An 18,999-nucleotide genomic window follows, 5' to 3' on the forward strand; every position below is an offset into this window, starting at 1 on the left:
GAGCTGAGATCATGTCACTGCATTCCAACCCAGGCAGCAGTGCGAGACTCTATCCAAAAAAAAAAAAAAAAAAAAAAATGGTTCAGGTCTATATTTCACTTTTCTCTTTATGCTACCTAATACGAAGAGTACGGGACATTATTTTTGGAAGGAATACTTTTGGAGGAAAATATCTGACTAGAACCACTGACCAAATCTGAATTACTATTATCTATTTTCCAACAATTTCTAACAAAAGACAGAACTGCATATATTGAAACAGATTTTATAATAGTTTATATTTGCACACAAATTCTGCCACATTGTTCAGTACCACCAAAGTAAAATTCTTGAATCTTTCACTGAAAATGAAAAACCCATCTGTCACCTGTTCCCAGTAAAAAACTGATTGTTCTATAAAATCAGCTGATTCAGTCAGATAGGAACTGAAGTTTGAAAGACAGTCTTTCCAAGTTGCCAGGTCATCAAATAATGACCACTCTAGGAATATGGTAGGACCAAAGAAAATGACGAAACCAAGCAGAAGAACTGGCAAAAATAACTTATAAAAGCTCCAGGGAATCTTGCTCATGAATGTGCCAGTGTCTTGAGGCAAAGAAAGTTTATCCACATCAACTAGTTTTATGTCTTCCCACTGACTAGTGTCAAAATTCTTCATTAAAGGGCTTGCAGGCAAATTAGTGGGAGGTAAAGGAGTTTCCTTGATTACTTTGATTTTCTCCCTGAACTCCTGCATCTGCTGCAGAAATACAATGGGTTCTGACACATCTTTGAAAGCCTCAGCAATGTTAAAGGCCATCCGTTGCTCCTGCAAGATGGTGTTGAGTTTGTTGATCTCTGGGTCATATGCTTGCATAACAGCAAGTTTCATGGTCTCAAAGTCAGACAGAATTTCATTCTTCTTTTGATCCAACGTGTGTTGTAACTTCTCAAAAAATTCTTTCACTTTATCTGAATCTTTAGTGAGTAACTGTAGGGACTTCCTCTTACTAGTTTCCAAGGTATCCAAGCGAGAAAGAGCATCTCCCCGACGCCAGGTCTCAAAGCTCTGAAAGAGGGACTCAAAGGCATCCCTTTCCTGAGCATAGGCATCTTCAATGGAACAGAAGACATGCTTGGTGTGGTCCCCACGAGTAGCACAGATCCCACAAATCAGCTGCATATCAGTCAGGCAGAAAATGTTGAGAGGCTGCCCCAAGTGTCCTTTGCATACTGGCATTTTGGGAGAGATCTTGATCTTGTTATACTTTTCCACAATACCCTTCAGGGAGTAATTAACCTGCAGGCTATTAATTCCAGTAGCTGAAGTTTCCTTACGACAGGTAGGACACTTGAATGGAGCTGGTCTCCACAAGGAGTTCCGCACACTCCCCTCTAAGATACCTTCCAAGCATTTTTTGCAGAAGTTGTGGGAGCAAGGCAAAACCCGAGGATCATCAAACAGACTACAACAAATAGGGCACGTGAGATCTTCTTCAAGCAGCTCCATCACATCCTACCAGAGAGAAAAAAAATTTTACTCCAATAATCATCACGACTAGGACTATGTAATCATTAGAAGAACCTGTCTTCACATTAAAATGATCTTTCAGTGAAATAACTAGCCAAACAAAGGAAGTGAGAAATTTAGTAAGGAAATGCACACCAAAGCAAATTTAATCCGCTGAGACTAGAACATGCTCCTTTAATAGTAGGGCACCCTATACACAAGGCCTTTGTGCGGGCTTTCCAATAACAGTCTTTGGCTAAGACAGAGTTAGGACTAGGACAACTGCAAGTTGAGCCAGCAGGACCCAACCGATTGTTTTAAAACAGAGCTGACTACTGACAAAAACAAAGCTATTCAGTGTCTGTAATAGAAAGAGCTCTTTACTCTGGGCCCACAAATATAAAATGGTATGCTATATAAAAGAAAGAAGCACAGAAATAGAAATTCAAACATATACTCTCATGCAGACTTTATTATGAATTGGCATATTTTTCTATTTCAAAGGCAAGATTACAATTTTAAAAATCACAGATAAAAGCACAAGATGAGACTTGCAATTCACTCTTCTAGGTAGAAAACTAAATGAGGTTTTTTTGTTGTTTTTAAACCACCAGAACAGTAATCAAAGCCACTTTGTATTATTTAGAATCATCAATTCTCACAATGTGGTGGGCAGAAACGTGGATGTCCCTCTTTCAGGGCATCTGTGAGATCAAAACTATAACACTAAGATATTATTTGCTTTTTGCACCGTGTCGATATTTAAAGCAATGGTGGGTGGACATTGCCAAAGCCTTAGAAGAGATCAAGCAAAGCTTTAAGAGGCACTGAATTGTATTCTTCATTACCACCCAAATTGGGGTTAGAGTACCAGTTCCATTTTTAAATGTTCTTGATTTAGCAGTAAAAATTATTCATTTTATTAAGTCTTAAGCCTGTATACATCTTTTTAGTGTTTTGTGTGACAAAATAGGCAGTATACACAAAGCACTTCTTCATACCAGCAGATGTTGTCTGGAGAAAAAGCACTTAAGTGATGAGCTGCAAGCTGAACCAGCTGCTTTTTTCATGAAACACCATTTTTACTTTCTGAAAGAACAAATGATAAACTATGGCTATTCAGACTTAGCTACCTGACAGACATCTTCTTGAAAAAAAAAAAAAAAGAGCTTGTTATTTCAGAGAAACAAATGACAGTATCTCTTCCAATGAAAAAGTTGGGTTTTATGTAAAAATTGCAATTTTGAAAAACATTTGACATAAGCCCATTAATTAAAGACTTATGATGAGATGAGTAGTAATATTAACTAATGTGAGGGTTTTTTGAGGGGGAAGGAGTACTGTATGATGAAATGTGTCAATATTTGGAGATCTGCAAAACACAGTGAATATTTTTTCAAGTCACCAATGCATGTTATAAATCAGGCATGGGTAAAAAATCCATTTGAAGTTCCAGAAAGACCAACAGGTTCACAAATACAATTTCAGATTCCATACCCCAACAAAGAAACCAGCACTTGCTGAGTTCCTGAATAGTATCAGAAGATTCGGGCTGGGTGCAGTGGGTCACGCCTGTAATCCTAACACTTTGGAGGCTGCAGAGAGTGGACTGCTTGATGTCAGGAGTTCATGACCAGCCTGGGCAATATAGCAAAACCTTGCCTCTACAAAAAATACAAATTAGCCATGTGTGGTGGCATGTGCCTGGAAGTTACTCGGAAGGCTGAGGCTACAGTGAACTGAGATGGCACCACTGTACCCCAGCCTATGTGACAGTGAGATCTTACCTTGAGAGAGGGAGAAAAAAAGATTAATTTACCTGAAAAGGCTATTTAAATAATATTCCTTCCTTTACCAACTACGTATGTGTGTAAGCCTAGATTTTTCTTTGTGCATTTTTTTTTTTAAGAGATGGGTGTCTCACCCTGTCTCCCAAGCTAGAGTGCACTGGCACGATCATAGCTCACTGCACTCTTGAACTCCTGGGCGCCAATGATCTTCCCAAATAACTCAAGACTACAGGTATGCACTACCATGCCCAGCTAATTTTTAGGGGGTTTTTTTTTTTGTTTTTAAGACAGGGTTTCACCATGTTGGTCAGGCTGGTCTTGAACTCCTGACCTCAGGTGATCTGCCCACCTTGGCCTCCAAAGTGCTTGGATTACAGGCATGAGCCATACCAGCCTTTTTTATTTATTTATTTATTTATTTTTAGATTTTTTGATAGGGTGTCTCATTATGTTACCCAGGCGGACCTAGAAATCCATCTCTTAGGCAATCCTCCCACCACCACTCCCAAAGTGCTGGGATTATAGGCATGAGCCACCACACCCAGCCGCCTCTGGATATTTTAACCAAAATAATTTATTGCAACAGGTTGAATACAGAAGCAGACAAAAGACTCCAGCTGTCTTCTATTAAATAGCCATTCATTAGAGGCCTATAAATATAAAAAGCAATGCATGCATGCTTCTCTTAGTTTTGTTTTAGAAAACAGTTATTTTCCTAAATTTTTTGTTAACTTGTAATGAGTTTATCACTGTTATTTTAAATGAGTATTTTTTTTAATTGTTTTAATTTCTAATAGAGTTGACAGTATAAACATAAAAGTTATTGGGGTTCCCAGTTTTGTTTTTTTTTTTTTGAGACAGCTCTTTCACCCAGGCTTGAGTACAATGGTGCAATCTCTGTCCCCTACAACTTCTGCCTCTCAGACTCAAGCCATCCTCCAGCCTCAACCACTGAGTTGCTGGGACTACCAGCACATGCCACCAGCCCCAGCTAATTTTTTCTTAGTTTATTTGAAGAGACGAAGTTTCACTGTATTGCATAGACTAGTCTCATACTGCTGGGCTCAAGTAATCCTCCCACCTCAGCCTGCCAAAGTACTGACATTACAGGCCAGGATTCTCATAAGAGTGTGAAAGTGTCTTAAGACCAAAATATTTGAGATCCCTGATCTAGGCAGTAACATTCCTCAATGGCGGTTTATTACTTTTTAGAGACAGGGTCTTGCTGTGTTGTCCAGGCTGGAGTGCAGTAGCCTAATTGTAGCTTACTGCAGCCTCAAACTCCTGGGCTCAAGCAATCCTCCTGCCTCAGCTTCCCAAGCAGCTAAGACCATAGGCATGCACCATTACGCCTAGCTACTTTTTTAATAGAGACCAGGCCTCGCTATGTTGACCAGGCTGGCCTCAAGCAATCCTCCTGCCTCAGCCTCGCCAAGCACTGGGGTCACAGTGTGAGCCACTGCACCAGGCCACAAGTTTATTTTAAATATACATTTATCTCTAAAGTTATAAAACCAGAGTAATACATATTTCTACATTCACTTTACTTAGAGATACATACACATACACACATAACATATTATCACCAAAATAATAAAATAGGACTTAATCTGTAGACCATGTATAATAAAAAATGAGTACTTCTGACTGGGCACAGTGGCTCACACCTGTAATCCCAGCACTTTGGGAGGCCAAGGTGGGCAGATCACAAGGTCAAGAGATCGAGAACATCCTGGCCAACATGGCGAAACCTTGTTTCTACTAAAAATACAGGCAGAGGTTGCAGTAAGCAGGGATGATGCCATTGCACTCCAGCCTGGTGACAGAGTGAGACTCCATCTCAAAAATTTAAAAAATACTTTTTTTTGAGGCAGAATCTCGCTGTTGCCTAGGCTGGAGTGCTGCATCACGGTCTTGGCTCACTGCAACCTCCGCGTCCAAGTTTAAGCGGTTGTCCTGCCTCAGCCTCCTGGTAACTAGGCACTACAGGCGCCCACCACCATGCCCGGCTAATTTTTTTATCTTTTGGTGGAGACGGGGTTTTACCATGTTGCCTAAGCTGGTCTCACAGTCCTGAACTCGGGTGATCCACCCACCTCAACCTCCCCGAATGCTAGGATTACAGGTATGACCACTGCACCAGCCAGTTTATGGCTATATATTACATTGTAAGATACATGTATTTATAATATATAACATATGGAGAACTAAAGCAAAGATTATTCTGTCTCAAATTTAGTGTCATATTGCAAAAAAAATGTGTAATTAGCTGATTTTTCTGAAAAATCTTTTGTGATATGACAAATCATATAACCTTTGAAACGCACTGGAAAAAGAATGGCTACAAAGACTGAACCTAGCATGTCTTCTGAAAGAGGTTACCACACAGCTATAAAACACAAAAATTTTCAGAACAATGAAGGCAAACTTTTGATGATCTGCCAACCCCAGTCCTCCTCCATACTTCTCACCTCCACTATCTTTTTTGCCTAAGAAATCTACTCCACAAAGGCCAGGTTTTTCGAGAAGGCAATACAAATAGGAAAGTGGTAAGGGCCAACACTCAATAAAATAAACCTAATGTACTCATCCTTGCAATATTAATACTTCCAGAGAATCCTATCCAAACATATTAAATAAGAAAACAATATACCAAGTGATTGGGATGAGGAGGAGAAAAAGAGCTCACAAGGCAAAGAGAAACTTTGAAGAAAATTGAGAAGGATACAACACAGAAAGAATTTTAAGGTAATCAAGTGTGATCAAAAGTGAAAAGGAAAATGTCATACACAGGAAAACTTAGAAATAATAAAGTCATTCCAAGGTCATGATCAACTTACAGCACTTAAAATGAACCAGAAGGGAAAAGAATACTATTTGGAAAGTCTCTTTTTGAAAAAATTGCACCAAAATTACAACAGATCCTCATTTTATTTTTAGTGAATTAACTTATAAATTTTGGTTTATAAATTAAAGATTCTTATTTTCATTCACTTTAAATACTTTCCTTCCTTTTTAGTTTCATGCCTTCTCTTTATACTCAAAACTTTCTCTAAGACAAAACTATGTGACCACTTCCACAGACTCTTATTACCTGGTCCAAGAAACCATGGCAGGCTTCTTTGTTGCCTCCAAAGCTTTAAAGGATAATAAAAGTTAAAGCTTTTAGTCTCATAAATAAAAGGTACTCTTCACAGTAAAGTAACTTACAGAATCTTAAAAGTATGGCTAACAGAAAATTTGAAGTAATCAACCCAGCTTACTCCTTTGACATGAACTAAAAAGCATGCATCCCCTCTAACCCTTTTTCAGGATTTCTGGGTTTTTTTGTTTGTTTTTAAAGGAAGTCTCACTCTTGTCACCCAGGCTGGAGTGCAATGGTGCAATCTCGGCTCACTGCAACCTCAGCCTCCCAGGTTCAAGCAATTCTCCTGCCTCAGCCTCCTGAGTAGCTGGCATTACAGGCGCACACCACCACATCCAGTTAATTTTTCTATTTTTAGTAGAGACAGGGTTTCACCAAGTTGGCCAGGCTGGTCTCGAACTCCTGACCTCAGGTGATCCACCCCCCTCCTTGGCCTCCCAAAGTGCTGGGATTACAGGCATCAGCCATCTTGCTCGCCTTTTTTTTTTTTTTTTTTTTTTTTGAGACAGGGTCTCTGTCACCCAGACTGGAGTGCTGTGTCACCACCTTGGCTGTTTTTAGTAGATGGGCTTTTACTATGTTGGCCAGGCTGGTCTTGAACTCCTGACCTGAAATGATCCACCCACCTCAGCCTCCAAAAGTGCTTGGATTACAGGCGTGAGCCACCATGCCCAGTCTGTTTTATTGTTTTTTTTTGAGAGAACATCACTCTGTCGCCCAGGCTGGAGTGTAGTGGCCCAAACACAGCTCACTGTAGCCTTGACCTCCCAGGCTCAGGTAATCCTCCCACCTTACCCTCATAAGTAGCTAGTACTATAGGCACATACCACTACTCCCAATTTTGTAGGTTTTTGTATAGATGGTATTTCACCATGTTGCCTAGGCTGGTCTCAAACTCCTGAGCTCAATCGATCTGCTCAACTAAGCCTCCCAAAGTGCTTATCACAGGCGTGAGCCACAGCACCTGGCATCAAGCTAGGTTTTTCTTCCCCAATATAAAAGTCAAAAGACTTTATGTAAACAAAATTATTCACTGTTCAAATTTCAACTTAAATTAAGCACATAAAGGCAAACAAGTTTTCCAAAATTCATTTTCTTCCTTTGAATGTTTCTGAATACCTAGAAAACTCTTATATTTTGAAGCACAAATACCTTTTTCCCACCAATTAAAAACTTCCCAAGTGTTTTCTACCACCAATTTTTAAAGCTGACAACTTTTTAAAGTTTCTAGAGAGGTAGTAGTAGACACTAGCTGTGGGATAAAAGTCAACCTTGTTCTCCTGCCATACTGATATTTTCTAATATATATGCTTTAAATTTCCATATAATAAAATTCACGTTTTGATTTACAGTTTTAAACAAATGCATAGCTGCATACCACCACTACAGACTTTTGAACAAGTTGTGAAGCTATCCACAAACCAGAAAGTTTACAAAAAGTACTTTATCAATCCTACCTCAATTAGTATTTCACAATAGGTTCTATAAATAAGAACCAAAACACAACCACTAAAATAATAAAAATGGAAAAGCCAATACTTACAAAGTAAAACCATCATAAAATAATAGAGTTAATCTGTTAACTCTACTAATAGTTAATATGTTAACTCTACATACTAAAGTCTATTATGTTAATATTAGACTTCTAGAATTCTCTTAAGAGATCAACCTAAAATGATTATACTGCAAAAGTTAATTTGCACTATCAAACAAAAGTTAATTTCTCCTTATAAAATCTATTAGTAAAAGAAACTTTCCTATTAGGATCTTTAAATTCCATTGCCTGTTAGTAATATAAAGTTGTTCAAAATGTTACCCATGTTTTTGTTTTTGTTTTTCCATTTTCCATTAGGTAACAAAAAGAAAACCCAATATATTATGCTTTTATCTTAAGGATTTAAATGAAATTTCCATCCTGCTTTGAGGCATCTTTGAATGCAGGAATTTCAAAACGGTACCTAAATATCTATCAGGTGGCTAGACAGCGAACACTGACACTTCACAGACATTAAATTATGCTAAGCTTTACTGAACTGAGAGCCACAAATCTTATTTCAAAATAATTCCTATAATAAAATGGCTCATTTTAAAAAATAAAAATCATTTCCTCTCAGCATACTAGTTAATTATTTTCAAATAGTATACTATATTCTCCCACCTCAGCCTCCAGAGTAGCTGGAACTACAGGTATGAGACACTGCATCTTATTGTATTTTAGTATGAGATCCATTAGGCTGGGCGCAGTGGCTCACACCTGTAATCTCAGCACTTTGGGAGGCTGAGACAGGTGGATCATGAAGTTAGGAGTTCAAAACCAGCCTGGTCAAGATGGTTCCCTGTCTCTACTAAAATTACAAAAATTAGCCAGGTATATTGGCAGGTGCCTGTAATCCAAGCTATTCAGCAGGCTGAGGCAGGAGAATCGCCTGAACCGGGCAGCAGAGGTTGCAGTGAGCTGAGATCATACCACTGCACTCCAGGCTGGGATAACAGACAGACTTCGTCTCAAAAAGAAAAAAAAAAAAGACATCCATTAATAAATGTTTTCTTGAAACTAAGGGTCTAATTAACAACTATTAAAATATAGAGAGAGGATATAAGAATTCTTACTGTAATTTTCTTCTGAGTTTTCTCTATGTTTGAATGTTTTCACAATAAAATGGGGAAAAACTAAAGAGCCAACTGTAAGAAAAATATACTGAGTTTAAAAAGTAACACTTTGAAAACATTAGCTACATATAAGCCTCATAAGAAGTTTAATCTCCCATAGTACGGGGATTTTTTTGGTTTTTTTTTTTTTGAGACGGAGTCTTGCTCTGTCACCCAGGTCGGAGTGCAGTGGTGCCATCTTGGCTCACTGCAGCCTCCACTTCCTAGGTTCAAGCAATTCTCCTGCCTCATTCTCCCAAGTAGCTGGGATTACAGGTGCCTGCCACCATGTCTGGCTTATTTTCATATTTTTAATAGAGATGAGGTTTCACCATATTGGCCAGGCTGGTCTCAAAACACCTGGCCTCAAGTGATCTGCTCACCTTGGCTTCCCAAAGTGCTGGGATTACAGGTGTGAGCCATCATGCCCAGCCTACAGTTTCATCTTTTATTAAAAAAAAAAAAAAAAAAAAAAAAAAAAAAAAATTTTAATGTACTGAAAGTCTCTGAATCCAGGCCTGTAAGGAGATTGACATACTTGTCTGGCTGTCAGTCTGTGACCTCTGACAAACCACTTATACATATTAGTTTCTCTCCTCATTTGTACAGCTGTTTTAAAAGGTATATGAGGGCTAGGCGTGATGGCTCATGCCTGTAATCCCAGAATTCTGCGAGACCTAGGCGGGCAGATCATGAGGTCAGGAGTTGGGGACCAGCCTGACCAACATGGTGAAACCCCATCTCTACTAAAAATATAAAAATTAGTCGGGCATGGGGGTGCGTGCCTGTAATCCCAGTTACTCAGGAGGCTGAGGCAGGGGAATCGCTTGAACCTGGGAGGCAGAGGTGGTTGCAGTGAGCCAAGATCACTCCACTGCACTCCAGCCTGGGCAACAGGGTGAGACTATCAAAAAAAAAAAAAAAAGCATATGAAAATTATTATTATTTACAAATTTTTATTTTAAATACTCTATATCAATGTTACTACTCTTTATTCTTTTTTATTCTTTTAGAGACTGTCTCATGATTTCAATGACCAAAACAGGACAAAATAAGATACAGAAATCATGTTTCAGATATAATCTCTATAAATGAAAATTAATATATTACATATAGCATCTCTGTGACTTATATGATCAAAACAGGACAAAGTAGGATAAACAGATCAGGTTTCAGATATAATCTCTAAAAATGAAAATATATTACAGACAGTATCTAATGTATCTGATTGTTATGTGGCCTTGCAAACAATATAAAAGTTACCTATGTGTCCATTTAAGTCAGTAAGTAACCGACCTTTTCTGGTATTATCATAGAATGAAGAGTAGCTACAATTTCCAAAATATTTCTAGCAGGGATCCTAACAGGGCAAAATAGAGCTAGGACAGAAGGTTCACCAGCCTGGAAAGTTCCTCTACTCAGAAAGTTCACAAAGGGTTGTCAGACTAAGGTAAAATTCTCAAAAATATAAACTAGGCCATTCATTACCTGACTAGTTCAGACCACTCAGAAACTTTCTTTCCTTCATTTTCTTCTCTGTACTCTGAAAAGCCTTGACTTTTTCCTGCTAATTTTTCTTTTTTTGAGACAAAGTTTTGCTCTTGCCACCCAGGCTGGAGGGCAATGGTGTGATGTGGACTCACTGCAACCTTCACCTCCTGGGTTCAAGTGATTCTCCTGCTTCAGCCTCCCAAATAGCTGGGATTACAGGTGCCTGCCACCGCGACCAGCTAATTTTTTGTATTTTTAGTAGAGACAGGGTTTTACCATTTTGGCCAGGCTGGTCTTGAGTTCCTGACCTCAAGTGATCCGCTGCCCTCAGCCTCCCAAACCGCTGGGATTACAGGCATAAGCCACCGCACCCGGCCTTGTATTTCTTTTAACTCATCTTCCCCATAGTGTTTCAGTAAATACAAACTATAGACTTCCTCTCATTCTGTCCTTATCCCTCACCCCTCTACCTTATTATCTTTTCCTTTTTCCTGTTTCACTTGATAATCACCCAGGTTATTCTGTAATTCCTGTAAATCTGCAGCATTAACCCATTTATTCTGGAAGCTGCAATTTTTTGTGTGTGAAAAGACCTTGGCAATGACCTTGAGCAGGATATAATTCCCACTAATTTAGTGTTCTAATAATGGAACACTAGCCATAAACAGGTTAAATCAATAGTATTTTAGGATACCAGCTAGATCAGATATTCCTATTTATATATGATTACTAGAAATCTAGATAGACCCTAAAAGGTGTTCAATGCCATTCTCCCACACCCAGATGAAATCAGTTTGAGAAAAAGTATCTGAATTTAATTGAAGCATAATGTAGACTAAATTATTCCCCTGTCTGATACCAACCAAACTCAGATATTTTTCTTGACCTGTTAAGAACTTGAATTAAGAGTAAGAATTAACTGTTAAGACTTAAGTAAGTGGCCAAGTGTAGTGGCTCATACCTGTAATCCCAGCACCTTGGGAGGGTGAGGCAGGCGGATCACCTGAGGTCAGGAGTTCAAGACCAGCCTGACAACATGGTGAAACCTCGTTTTTACTAAATATACAAAAATTAGCCAGGCATGATGGTGGCACCTGTAGTACCAGCTACTTAGGAGGCTGAAGGCAGGTCAATTGCTTGAATCCTGGAGGTGGAGGTTGCAGGAAAGTGAGATCGCACCACTGTACTCTAGCCTGAGCAACAGAGCAAGGCTGTCTTTAAAACAAAAAAAAAAGTTAAGTTGAAATTACAGCCTTCTGAAAAGGTTTTATGAACCAGAAATGTCTGATTTCTTTTCTCCCAAATAAAAGTAAATGGGTTTAAATGAAGGTGGCTTTTTTTTTCCCTGAAACAAAATAATCTTTTGTGAGTGATATTCAATCATATGACTTTGTATTCGAGGTTAATGCCTGCTTTCAAAAAATACTGTTGGTTGGGTGTGGTGGCTCATTCCTGCAATGCTAACACTTTGGGAGGCCAAGGCAAGAAGACTGCTTGAGCCCAGGAGTTCAAGACCAGCTTGCACAACATAGCAAGACCCCATTCCTCCAAAACTAAAAAAAAAAAAAATAAATAACCCAGTGCTGTGGCACACACCTACAGTCCCAGATAGCTGGGAGCCTGACACAGGAGTATCACTTGAGCCCAAAAGTTCAAGGTTACAGTAAACTGTGATTGTGCCAGTGCACTCCAGCCTGGGTGACAGAGCAAGACCCCATCTCTCAAAAAAAAAAAAAAAGGTACTGTTAAAGTCCAGCATTTGGTAGATAGTTTTATCTAGACATATGGACTACTTATTTAGTCTCTAATATTCTGTCAAGTAAAAATACGCATTATGAGATGACTATTAGAAACATTACTAATATGGACAAAGTTCCTACAGCTCAGTGCAGAATTATATGCATATCTTATTCTAAGTAAACCTGGCCTCCTAATATATGAAATAGAAAAAGTTAATTATCCTTGACCTTAAGCAGTTTTCAGGTTGGCTATATGTTCTGTTGGCATGCCTAGCTCATAGTCAATACTGCAAACAGGCAGGGAGAAAAAAGAAGAGCTCCTCTGAGAGTTTTAAATTGTGAGTCAGACTACTGCCAAGTAGGATACACCTGAGGGGCTTATGCCACAAGGAGAGACAGTAATTTTAACTATCTGCAAAAAAGTTTTTTCATTAGAAATGTGTCTTTAACAGAAATGAATGTAATCCCAGCACTTTGGGAGGCTTAAGCAGGAGGATTGCTTGAGCCCAGGAGTTTGAGACCACCCTGGGCAACATGGTGAGACCTCATCTCCACAAAGAAAGGTGGAGAGAATAAAAAAGGAAATGAATTAGACTTCATATTATGGAGATTTGCTTTATAGGAAGCTTGACTGGAATATAATTGTTATATATGTGAAAGGACACCTGCACTGTTATTAGAAGTGAACACAGTCCTTTTTTTAAAAAAAAAAAAAAAAAAGAAAGAAAAAAGGTCTTGCTCTGTTACCCAGACTGGAGTACAATGATACAATCATAGCTCTCTACAGCCTTGAACTCCTAGGCTCAAGTGATCTTCCTGCCTTATCCTCCTGAGTAGCTGGACTACAACTACATGCCACCATGCCCAGCTAATTTTTTTACTTTTGTGGAGACACTCTTGCTATGTTCCCCAGGCTGGTCTCAAACTCCTGGCCTCAAGTGATCCTACCACCCTGGCTTCCCAAATTGCTGGGACTACAGGCATAAGCCATTGTGTCCAGTCAGCATTCTAGTCTTTTATTCTCATTCTAGTATCTAGAGTCCCAGACCAACATACTGACAATAGCAGTGTCTTTCATGAAGAACTAAAATGGATAATCCAATGATCTAAAGATACTTAAAAAGATAAAAGATAAGCCAAAAAATAATTCCTGACATAAATTCAGAAATGTAGAACATTTACAAAGATGCTATTACTCTTTTTGTTTTTTAGACAGAGACTCACTCTGTCGCCCAGGCTGGAGTGCAGTGGCACAATCCTGGCTCATTGCAACCTCCATCTCCTGGGTTCAAGCAATTCTCCTGCCTCAGCCTACCAAGTAGCTGGGATTACAGGTATGCACCACCACACCTGGCTAATGTTTTTTTATCTTTAGTAGAGATGGGGTTTCACTATGTTGGCCAGACTGGTCTTGAACTCCTGACCTCAAATGACCCACCTACCTCAAGTCTTCCAAAGTGCTGAGATTACAGGCCTGAGCCACCACACCCAGCCAAGTGCTTTTATTCTAAAAGGTATGATAAATACCTTATGAAAGTCACATAAAAATAAGTTCTAGAGATCCGCTCATGTCTACAGTTGACACTATTGTACTATACACTTAAGAAATTTGTGCTGATAGATCTCATGTTAAATGTTCTTACCAAAATTAAAAGAAAACCATAAAATACACGATACTAAAATGGAAGTTATCCATGCAACTAGCTTTTGTGTCTTCTTAAATTATAATTGTTTCTATTACAGAAAATAGAGAGAAAAAGCCATCGATAATCACATCTGCAGGAAATCACCACTATTATTTTGGTGTCTTTATTCCAATCCCATGTGTCTGTCTACGTGCACACATTTTTTTTCTTTGAGACAGAATCTCACTCTATTGCCCAGGCTAGAATGCAATGGCACGATCTCAGCTGACAGTAACCTCTGCCTCCTGGGTTCAAGCGATTCTCCTTCCTCAGCCTCCTGAGTAGGTGGGATTACAGGCATGTGCCCTCATGCCTGGCTCATTTTTGTATTTTTAGTAGATACGGGGTTTCACCATGTTAGTCAGGCTGGTCTAGAACTTCTGACTTCAGGTGATCTGCCCGCCTCAGCCTCCCAAAGTGCTGGGATTACAGGCGTGAGCCACCGTGCTCGGCCACATGTGCACACATTTTAACAAAACTGGTAGCATAATACAATTGTGTATCTACCTTATCCATTTATTACATGTCTTTCCCCTATCATTATATATTCTAGAAAAATATAACAGTCCATGTTGATGACATGCTTTCTTATTGCTTATTTATGGGTTTGATGTTGTTTTTGTTGTTTTGTGTGTGGGGTTTTTTTTTGGGGGGGGGGTACTGTAACATTTAGAGTAACACCTTGTAGAGAAAAGTCTTGCTCCACAGCTCTGATTATCTCCATAGACAATTCTTTTAAATGTACTTCTGGTTTAAAGAGTAAGGACACTTTTCTTGAAAAGATGACTAGGTTTCTCTCTAGAAAGGGTATATATCACTTTATGAACTCTAATCAAATGATGTATCAGAGTGCTCCACTTCTCTATGCAGTTCCTAACCTTATAACAAAACCATATTTTTATAAGACTTAGTAAAAAAACAAGAATAAGACACACTTGTTACCGTACCTACCTGAGCTTAAAATATAAAACAGTTTAAGGAAGTTAACATTAGTCTGCATCTGTGTCTTACCTATATATATATTGGCAATAGATGGTAATAAAAGTTATGGGGTAGAAATAAAAGAAATACTAGGCAAGCATCTTAGAAATCATCTAGATAAATACCCACCTTTAGGAGTCAAAAAACCAAGACACCTCCAGCACTCAAAAAATGGAGATGTATAACTCTACACAGCAAACTAGGCATCATAGAGCCTGAGTTTTCTAATTCTTAGACCTTGGCACTACCTATAAAGTGACTCATGAAATTTCATGAATATTCTTTTTTTTTTTTTTTTTGAGACGGAGTTTCGCTCTTGTTACCCCAGGCTGGAGTGCAATGGCGCGATCTCGGCTCACCGCAACCTCCGCCTCCTGGGTCAGGCAATTCTCCTGCCTCAGCCTCCTGAGTAGCTGGGATTACAGGCACGTGCCACCATGCCCAGCTAATTTTTTTGTATTTTTAGTAGAGACGGGGTTTCACCGTGTTGACCGGGATGGTCTCGATCTCTTGACCTCGTGATCCACCCGCCTCAGCCTCCCAAAGTGCTGGGATTACAGGCTGAGCCACCGCGCCCGGCATTTCATGAATATTCTTATTCATAAAATGAAGAAGTATAATCATGAGCTCTCTAAAATCCCTTCTGAAATTCTTCAATTTTTACAAACTAGGTTTAAGAGGCTCTCCAGTGAAAGAGAAAGCACAGAACCTGCTCAGCTACTCTGAAGGCTGAAGCAGGAGGATCACTTGAGCCCAGTTCAAGACCAGCCTGGGCAACAGAGCTGAGAATCCCATCTACTGGAAAAAAATTTTCGAATTATTTTTATAGTATTTACCTCGTAATGAAGGGCTCTGTTGTCTCGGGGATACCCCTTGTTGTTGTCTAGTGCCAAGAAAGAATTCAGGACAGGGACACACACGAGGAGTGGGTTTAAGAGCTTAGAAGAGGAAAGTTTAATAAAGAAAGCTTCCTCGTGCTGAGAAAGCAGGTCACCCAAGAGAAGGTCTCTGGGTTTGAGGTGGAATGCAATCGATTTTGTACAGAAAATTGAAAAGGTGGTGGGGAGGGTGTGACAGATTTACATAGGGCCCAGGAGACTGGTTTGACCAGGTGTGCCATTTACACAGCCCATGGAAAAACTGGCTCTGTAAACGTAGCACTTTAGGAGGCCAAGACGGGCAGATCACCTGAGGTCCAAAGTTTGAGACCAGCCCAACCAACATGAAGAAATCCCATCTCTACAAAAAATACAAAATTAGCATGTAATCCCTGCTATTCAGGAGGCTGAGGCAGGAGAATTGCTTGAACCTGGGAGGTGCAGGTTGCAGTGAGCTGATGTCACACCATTGCACTCCAGCCTAGGCAATAAGAGCAAAACTCCAGCTCAAAAAAAAAAAAAAAATTACTTCATTATGCAAATGGGGCTTCTACCTGGGGCCGCCATGATACCTGCACCCACAATTTTAGCTGGTGGTCGCCATGACACCCCACATGGTGACAAGGAAAAGGGAGTGGGAGACCATACTGAAGGTACCTGGCTTCCAAATACAGCTGGCAACATTTACATATAAAAGCTTCTAGCTTGCATATTTCTGCTTGCTGCTTGACTTTTCAGGCTGCTTTCTGTTAGAAAAGAAATGTTTTAGGGGCCAATTTTTTTTTTTTTTTCTTCCAAGACGAAGTCTCACTCTTGCCCAGGCTGGAGTGCAGTGGCACGATGTCGGCTCACTGCAACCTCTACCTCCTGGGTTCAAACGATTCTTCTTCCTCAACCTCCCGAGCAGCTGGGATTACAAGCAGTCCCTGGCTAATTTTCGTATTTTTATTAGAGATGGGATTTTACCATATTGGCCAGGCTAGTCTTGGAACTCCTGACCTCAAGTGATCCACCTGCCTCAGCCTCCAAAAGTGCTAGGATTACAGGTGTGAGCCACTGTGCCCAGCCAAGGGTTTTTTTGAGACAGAGTCTTGCTCTGTCGCCCAGGCTGGAATGCAGTGGTGCAATCTCGGCTCACTGCAACCTCTGCCTCCCGGGTTCAAGTGATTCTCCTGCCTCAGCCTCCTAAGTAGCTGGGTTTACCAGTGTGCACCACAACACCCGGCTAATTTTCCTATATTTAATAGAGATGGTGTTTCACCATGTTGGTCAGGCTGGTGTCGAACTCCTGACCTCATGATAAGCCCGCCTGGGCCTCCCAAAGTGATGAGATTACAGGCATGAGCCACTGCACCCGGAGGGGCTACTTTTTATTAAAGGAGAATTCCACTGATAACTTTGGCCCTTTCTAGCTACCCAAAAATAATTTAGTTAACTCCTTTATTAATAGTGTTGTTAGAAACAGTAATGTGTCAGAATTCCATAAACTACTAAACTATACAAACATACAGTTTAATTACATATGTGCAAACTCTACACATTTAAGGTGTTATTTTGTAGCATCAGTGTATCAAGCAAGAAAAGGTTCTAAACTTGAACTGTAATTTCAAGGCAAGGCAAAACAAATATTACATAGGATATCAGATACAAAGCAGTGTCATGAAAATGAGTATATGTGAACAAAAGCTGTGGCAGAATTAAGGCCAGATAACCAATCATAAATGCATAGAATGAACAGAACAGCCCTATGTTATGCAAGGACTTCCCAGGGAGGTTTAGTAAGCCAGCTGGTAGAAACGTTTAAAAAAAAAAAAAAAGGTATTTGTAGGGAAGGATAGGGAGGCTTCCATTTTGCAAGAAGGAAGTATAACCAGTTAATCAACAGCTCCATCAAGTTCTACTAGGAGTGCCTGTGTAAATGAAATTCTGCTTTTAAAATGCCTATTGTATAAAGGTCTCTAGAAAACTCAAGCCCTGTTCTACAAGCCCTAGCAGCCTGACAATTCACTAAGCATAGAAGAGGGGAAAAAAAAAAAATAGGAAAAAAAGTGCGTAAGCCCCTCTGTAATATAAATGTTTGGATATATTTAAGATAAATACCACATAAATCATTGCTAAAAGTGAATTCTATTTTTCTAAGTTTTAACAAAATATGGAAAGAACAAAGACCACAGTCAAAGTGGATGGGAACATACGTATTCTTCACACAGTTCCATTTTGGAAGGTTGTGGGGGAGCCTATTGAAATTTGGTGTTTTTTTTTTTTGTTTTTTTTTTAAGTGAGGATAACAGGAAAACTATTGTAGTTTACCTCTGTCTGCTACAAGCTGATGTATTTGGCAGGGTTACTATTTCCCAGATCTTTTTTTCACGTTTTGACTAACGAACTAGAGGCTACTGCAAAGAAAGAAAAAGAACAGTATTACGCATTTGTGTGCACAGGATCCTAAATCTTGACCCTCATTTTTTTCAATCGCCCCCACAAATAAAGCCAGGCTGTTTAGACCTAGTGAAGCGCCAGGAGCCTGGAGCTCTTTCTATTAAGCAGCTTCTCGGTTAGGGCGCCCTCCCCCGGCGCCATGCAACGTCTCCAGGTCAGCGCCAGACGCAGCAGCGCGCTCTAACCCAGGGCCCACACCCATCTTTTCTTTTCTAGATATGGAGACGCTGGTAGCAGGGCCGAAGCAGGTCTTCGGGACAACAGATACACTGCCCCGGCGCCGACCGCAGACCGCTCCTCCCCACGCCCGTGACAGTGCCCCGCTGGTTTCCAACGCGCTGCCGGGACTGGAGCTCAGAAGGCCTTCGCCAGTCCCCCACCCACGCAGGTCCCTGCTGGCCTGGCCAAGTCCCCACCCTCACTGCAAGCTCGAGGACCACCCCGCTTCCCCGAGAGTAGCCGGGCGGCGGGTACTTATCTCCGACCTCCGGCAAGCGGGAGAGGCCGCGCTACCGCCTGTCCTCCAACCGCACGGACCGCACGGTACGCGCCCGGCAAGGCAGCAAAATGGACTCGCAGTTCCGGCGAGCCCCGCCCCCGCCCCGCCTCCCTCCCCTCTCCCCCTCGTCGCCCTCTCCCTCCCTCCCTCCCAAACCCCGGCGCCCGCGTCCGCCGGCACCTCGGGCCCCGCCTCCCCGACCGCTTCGTCTGCG

At 40.5% G+C, this 18,999-nt stretch overlaps 2 protein-coding genes across 7 annotated transcripts in view; one reads left to right on the forward strand and one right to left on the reverse strand.

Moving 5' to 3' along the window:
* The window catches only part of LOC104649969 (uncharacterized), a 98,291-nt gene that overhangs the window by 70,173 nt on the left and 9,119 nt on the right, over nucleotides 1-18,999 (forward strand). For all 3 annotated transcript variants that reach the window (XM_074387670.1, XM_074387671.1, XM_074387672.1), the window contains one exon: nucleotides 18,503-18,829. In XM_074387670.1, coding sequence (XP_074243771.1) covers nucleotides 18,503-18,829 — 327 coding nt within the window. The remainder of the gene's footprint in view (nucleotides 1-18,502; nucleotides 18,830-18,999) is intronic.
* TRIM13 (tripartite motif containing 13) lies at nucleotides 252-18,887 on the reverse strand. 4 transcript variants are annotated; one of them, XM_010330097.3, is made up of 3 exons: nucleotides 18,772-18,887; nucleotides 18,158-18,240; nucleotides 252-1,495 (listed from the first exon to the last, which is right to left on the reverse strand). In XM_010330097.3, the coding sequence occupies exon 3, from the start codon at nucleotides 1,487-1,489 to the stop codon at nucleotides 266-268; it is 1,224 nt and encodes a 407-aa protein (XP_010328399.1). In that variant the 5' UTR covers nucleotides 1,490-1,495; nucleotides 18,158-18,240; nucleotides 18,772-18,887; the 3' UTR covers nucleotides 252-265. The 4 variants fall into 4 exon arrangements, with proteins under 4 accessions (XP_010328399.1, XP_003942290.1, XP_010328400.1 ...); XM_003942241.4 differs by having other exon boundaries at nucleotides 18,158-18,243; XM_010330098.3 differs by lacking the exon at nucleotides 18,158-18,240.

The sequence above is a fragment of the Saimiri boliviensis genome, chromosome 16, assembly GCF_048565385.1.
Source record: "Saimiri boliviensis isolate mSaiBol1 chromosome 16, mSaiBol1.pri, whole genome shotgun sequence".
NCBI lineage: Eukaryota > Metazoa > Chordata > Mammalia > Primates > Cebidae > Saimiri > Saimiri boliviensis.